Here is a 5,688-nt window from a genome sequence, read left to right as displayed (position 1 = left end):
TTGCTTTTTAATCAAAACTCATTTTCTTTCTCGTTTGGGGGCTGTCATTCCCTTTTTGTTAGTGTCTCAAACAGAATCCAACGTTAACATTTTCAAAAATAAACCAATAAAATGAATGTTAATTCTCAGAAATTTATTCCCATGTGAATCTTTGAATCCTATGTGAACAAGAATTCTACAATTTAGGTGTTAATATTCCCAAGAATCACAAAGTTGGAGAGCATCTCAGATCGCATGACTAAATATCACATAAATGTGATCATGCTTTCAAATTGGTACAGTAAACACGTAAATTAGTTATAATTTTATTTTAGACACGTGACAAATTTTTAGACAAAAATCGTCATTTCTATTCCAAATTTTCTCATTTCTTTCATTTTGCATCATGTAAGTTACGATTAGATTTAATTTTTTGTTAGGACCATTAACTTGCTTATAGTTAAATAATTTATGCAATATTTTTATACAAGTCTTACATATTTAAGTAAGAAGTCAATGACGCATGTCGTTGAATTTTTTCAACAAATAAAAAGTTATCTGGTATCTTTTTCAAAAATTGTGAATATAAAAATAAAATAAAATTAGAAACTAAAAATTGAGAACAAGAAACTTGTTTAGCGTTATATTCTCAAAATCAAATATAATCCTTTCATCTCACTTGTTTGTCGAGTCTCTCATTCTACTTTTGTTATCGAATGCAAGTGTTAACAAACAGAAAAGGAGCACATTGCATGTGTATTAGGAGAGTATAGCTTTCTAGTTTTGTTGTTATATTTTGGAAACATTGGATGTTTTGAGCCTTTTGTAAGAATTATATTGTGAGGTGTATGATGGTCTAAAATAGAGTAGAATTATTATGTACTTTTTTTTTAATTTTTTTTGGGAAGTATTAGAAATCTTATAAGAGTAGGTTTTCTCATATAACACGTTGTTCAATAAAATAATTTAAATTTTATATTTCAATGTTGTCCTTTTTGACATTAAGCAAGCGAAGACAAAAATGCACATATTTTAAGGAAGTATTGAATATATATAGTTTTTAGTGTCAAAAAATTAATTTTAAAATGGTAATAAGGTTGAAAAATATATTTTTTCCCATCAATTTTCTCCTCATTGAAAAATATTAGATGAAACCATAATTTGACTCTTTTTTAATTTTTATTTGAAAGTTTTGAATTTTTTTGTCTGTATTATTAACTTTCTTTACTATTCATCATGAGTTATGAATTGGAGTTGTAAACAATTAAAAAAAATTCACTACACACAGCTCTTTCATTTATAACTAAAATATTTAATAAATATATATATATATATATATATATATACAATTATAATAAATTCAAGTTTCTAATTGCATTATTTGGAGAAATATCTAACTTAAAAAAATGCTATTGTGAGGGAAAAATAAATGACAAAAGATTACCAAGATCCAAGCGGCCAAATTCATGACACATTGGGTGGGGACAGTGCAATGCCTTTATGGGCCCACCACGAATATCAATTACCTCAAGTTGTAAAACCTGAACTTGAGTTACTGCTTACTTGGTCACTCATCAGGGGACTGGGTCTGCTCATCTGACGGTTGAAAAACGGCTGTCAAACAAATTCCTACATTGTATGGGAAAGTAGAGGATCTCAACCCAACGCTGAGAGACAGGGCGGCAATTAGTTCAACGGAAAACGAACCAAGGCGCGCGGCTCATTGCCCCTCTCTTCCCTTTAAATTCCGATTCTGGCGAGTTCAGGGAAGCCATTTCTGTAGAGTAAGTTCTTCAGCTAGAACCTTTACATCTCTTCCTCTCAGGTTCGTTCAGTTAATTCTCGCTCTTATTTTATGTAAATCGGATTGACGATTGGAAACCGAAATCTGGGTGTTGGGAATTTTTATTTTGCAGTGTTAGAATTAGAAATTTCATTGATTATGGATCCGAACTACAGTGGTTTCTTCAATTCCCAATATGGGTATGAATGGAATGATGATGAGACCGCTCATCACAGTTCTCATCAGCAGAATTCTTCACTGGATCCCAACTTGATGGGTTCTTATAATCAAGCCCATCTACCGGCGCCGGCGGCGCCGGTGCCTGCGCCAGCTCCGGAGCCGGAGCCGGAGCCGGAGCCGGAGCCGATGGTCCATCATTCTGGACATGAAAAAGAGTTTTCCGATGCCATTTTCCAGTACATAGGCCAGATGTTGATGGAAGAGGACATGGAGATGAGGTCGTGTATGTTTCACGATCCCTTGGCTCTCCAAGCCGCCGAGAAATCATTCTACGACGCTATCGGTCAGAAGTATCCTCTCTCACCCACCCAACTACCCCCTCCGACCGGTCGTAATCTTAACGGAGATCATGGCTGCAGAAACAGTAATGAGCCCTCTTTCTTGCAATCCCCTGTTAATCTTCCTCCCGTTGACTACGTTTTCCAGGCCACTCCCCAAATACCTTCCACCTTTTCGATCAATAGCTTCAGTGATGTTGGTGTTGGTGCTGGTACATCTACTTGCAGTTTTGCTGTGCCTCTTGTTCCGAGTACTTGTATCGAGAGCGATTCCATATTGCAGTTCAGAAGAGGGATGGAGGAAGCTAGTAAATTCCTTCCTAGCACAAGTCTCTTGACTATTGATTTGGAGAGCCATAGGCCGCCTCTTGGAACCAATGAGAGGGACTATTTGCCATGTGGTGGAAGGGGAAGGAAGAATCACTCGAGTGGGGATATAGATGTGGAAGAAGGAAGGACTAGCAAGCAGTTAGCGGTATGCTTTGACGAGGTCGAGCTATCAGAGATGTTTGATCGGGTTTTGCTTTGTCCAGAATCAAACAAGAATGGGCCTTCCAGTTCTACTGGAGATAATGAAGCTTTGCCGAATAGAGCAGGTGGATTACCGCAGCAGAATGTGCAAACATATCTATTTAATGCGGGGAAGGGTTGCAGAAAGGAACAGAGAAAGGAAAAGGAAGTAGTGGATTTGAGGGCTCTACTCATTCATTGTTCCCGAGCAGTCACTAATAATGATCACAGGAGTGCAAATGAACTGTTAAAGGAGATCAGGAAGTACTCTTCTCCTTTTGGTGATGGAACTCAAAGGACTGCCCATTACTTTGCCAATGCTCTTGAGGCGCGCTTAGCTGGCACTGGGACCCAAATCTATGCTGGCTTGGCTCGCCAGAGGACATCAGCTACAAATATGTTGAAAGCTTACCAGCTTTATCTATCAACCTGCCCTTTCACAAGGATGGCTATTTTTTTCGCAAACCACCTCATTTTGAAATTAGCGCGGACAGCAACTACTCTCCATATCATAGATTTTGGTATCCTGTATGGTTTTCAGTGGCCCATTGTTATCCAACGTCTCGCAGACGGAGTCGGTCAGCCTTCTAAGCTTCGGATTACTGCTATAGAGCTACCCCAGCCCGGTTTCCGGCCTGCAGAAAGGGTAGAGGAGACGGGGCGGCGTTTGGGAAAGTATTGTGAGCGCTTTAATATTCCTTTTGAGTATAAGTGCATAGCACAGAAATGGGAAACTGTCCAAATTGAAGAGCTCCGGTTAGATAGGAATGAGACAATTGTTGTGAATTGCCTCTTTGGATTCAAGAATCTTCTCGATGGGACAGTTTTGATAGACAGTCCAAGGGATGCTGTTTTGGTGTTAATCCGGAAGATAAATCCCCAAATTTTCATCCATTCTGTAGTTAATGGATCCTATGATGCTGCTCTCTTTGCTGCACGGTTCCGAGAGGCACTTTTCCACTACTCTGCATTGTTTGATATGTTTGATACTAACTTAACCCGTGAAAATCAGGAGAGATTGATGTTTGAGAAAGAGTTTTATGGGCGGGAAGTTATGAATGTCTTAGCATGTGAGGGCTCTGAGAGGGTTGAGAGGCCTGAGACATACAGGCAGTGGCAGGCTCGAAATATGAGTGCTCAGTTCAGGCAGCTCCCATTGGATAGGGAACTCCTGATGATGTTGAAGACTAGGGTTAAAGCTGCTTACCACAAGGATTTTTTGATTGATGAAGATGGCCCCTGGATGCTGCAGGGATGGAAAGGCCGAATCATTTGTGCTACCACATCTTGGATTCCAGCAGAGGACTCTTGGATCCTTGCAGAGCAGTTTTAAAGTGCATTTTTTAATAATGCAGAATTGGATGAGAATGTGAGCAAAGGAAGTGGTTTGCTGTGAACTTCAACTCTTCCCCATCTCTCTCTCTCTCTCTTTCTCTCACACACACACACAAACATGCACACATTTATGTATTGTGCATATTCTGCTTGTGATAACTTGTGTGTGTCATCTTGATATATTTATTCTCAGTGGCAGTTACTTTGGTCTATCCAGGAAGCACAAGAAAACTGAATTCTTGAGCTTAATGTTCTCAGATCAGTTCTGGTAGGACGTACCTTCTTTGGGAAAAAACTTAAGGCATATACGTTTTATTTATGCTGTATTTCCCCTATTGTCTTGCTTGTCAGGATATTTGTTTTTCCTTTTTTTTTTTGGATTCATTTTCCACCTAGTTGGGGGCAATGAGATCTGGGGGTTTATGCATGTCTATCTCCCTTGTAAATTTTTTACCATGGCATGTAGTATTAGAATTGTCATCCCTGTTTAGTCATAGTAGCAGTGTCTACTCATAGTGTTTCTGTTGTCATGGTTACTAATGAAAATGGAATTTTGGTAACTATTAGAATTGCCCTCCCCATTTCCTGATTGGTTTTCATTTTATCATGTTGTCTTGCATGTTCCCTTTTGAATCAGTGGCATCTTTACTCCAATTGAGCCATAAATAATCCTGATGCTTGAATATGTGTACTTGGAAGGAAGAAATTGTAGCAGTGTCTACTTGTTTGTTTTGGCATCATACTATTTTGTTTTGGTTTTTGCAGGCTGAGGCATCTTGGTGGACTCCGCTGCACTACCAATTTCAAGCTTCATTTCGGCAGTCCAGTATCAAGTACTTTTTTCTATTGTAATGTTTTTTTCTGTGAAGATTCTAGGCTTAGATTGACCCCTCCCTTTTTCAACTCTTCTACCACATGGACGAATCGTTGGTAGTGTGCCATGTATAAGATTAAGCACTAAAAAAATAAGGGGGCTCAGGGCACTCTAAAGAGACTAGGAATTTAATATACAGAACTCCATAGTGTCTTGTTGCATTGAATTCTTAGGTAGACTGTCTACCAGTGGCCAAAACAAAATTTTATCTCTGTTTTGATTGCATAGATGGCATCAGACTCAAATATTCATATTTGCGGTGGCTTTGGGTTAATCCATTTTGGCTTTGTTTATTTTTAAAACAGGTCACTTGGAACAAATCTGATGAAGTGTTAATGTGTGAAATGCACACAAACTCACATTTATGCAGCCATGTGAATTCTAAAATAGTTCTAGTAACTTTGAGTGCATATAATGTATACAGAATCGCTGTATTCTTGTTGCCTTTTTGCTGCATGTAGTCCACAAGCACTCAAAAAACAATGTTAGAGGAGTACCAGTGTTAAGTTAATCGTGCAGGTTCTTGCAAATTTGCTTCAGCAAAATGAGGTTGTTCCAATGCAGTACCTCCTAAATTCTTTCATTCCCTAAGATCATTGTGATATTTTTGTGATGGTTATTAAATGCCTAGCATTCAAACCACGATGTCTGCCAACTTCTATCATAGCAGTGCACGCCTGAAAATGATG

General features: G+C 38.6%; 1 protein-coding gene across 2 annotated transcripts; it reads left to right on the top strand.

Annotated features, from left to right (window-relative positions):
- The first annotated feature begins 1,758 nt into the window (after positions 1-1,758).
- LOC131149910 (scarecrow-like protein 33) lies at positions 1,759-5,301 on the top strand. Of its 2 annotated transcripts, XR_009135322.1 has the most exons (3): positions 1,759-4,159; positions 4,319-4,393; positions 4,891-5,301. XR_009135322.1 is itself a non-coding variant. In XM_058100705.1 (1 exon), the coding sequence occupies exon 1, from the start codon at positions 1,922-1,924 to the stop codon at positions 4,121-4,123; it is 2,202 nt and encodes a 733-aa protein (XP_057956688.1). In that variant the 5' UTR covers positions 1,759-1,921; the 3' UTR covers positions 4,124-4,631. The 2 variants fall into 2 exon arrangements, 1 of the variants encoding a protein (XP_057956688.1); XM_058100705.1 differs by lacking the exon at positions 4,891-5,301 and having other exon boundaries at positions 1,759-4,631.
- The last annotated feature ends 387 nt before the right edge of the window (positions 5,302-5,688 follow it).

Source organism: Malania oleifera, chromosome 2 (genome assembly GCF_029873635.1).
Source record: "Malania oleifera isolate guangnan ecotype guangnan chromosome 2, ASM2987363v1, whole genome shotgun sequence".
Lineage (NCBI taxonomy): Eukaryota > Viridiplantae > Streptophyta > Magnoliopsida > Santalales > Ximeniaceae > Malania > Malania oleifera.
This window is presented reverse-complemented; position numbering and strand designations above follow the sequence as displayed.

Bases quoted from the DNA above. Each gene is read 5' to 3' on its own strand.
- LOC131149910 (XM_058100705.1), top strand. From the start codon at position 1,922: ATGGATCCGAACTACAGTGGTTTCTTCAATTCCCAATATGGGTATGAA.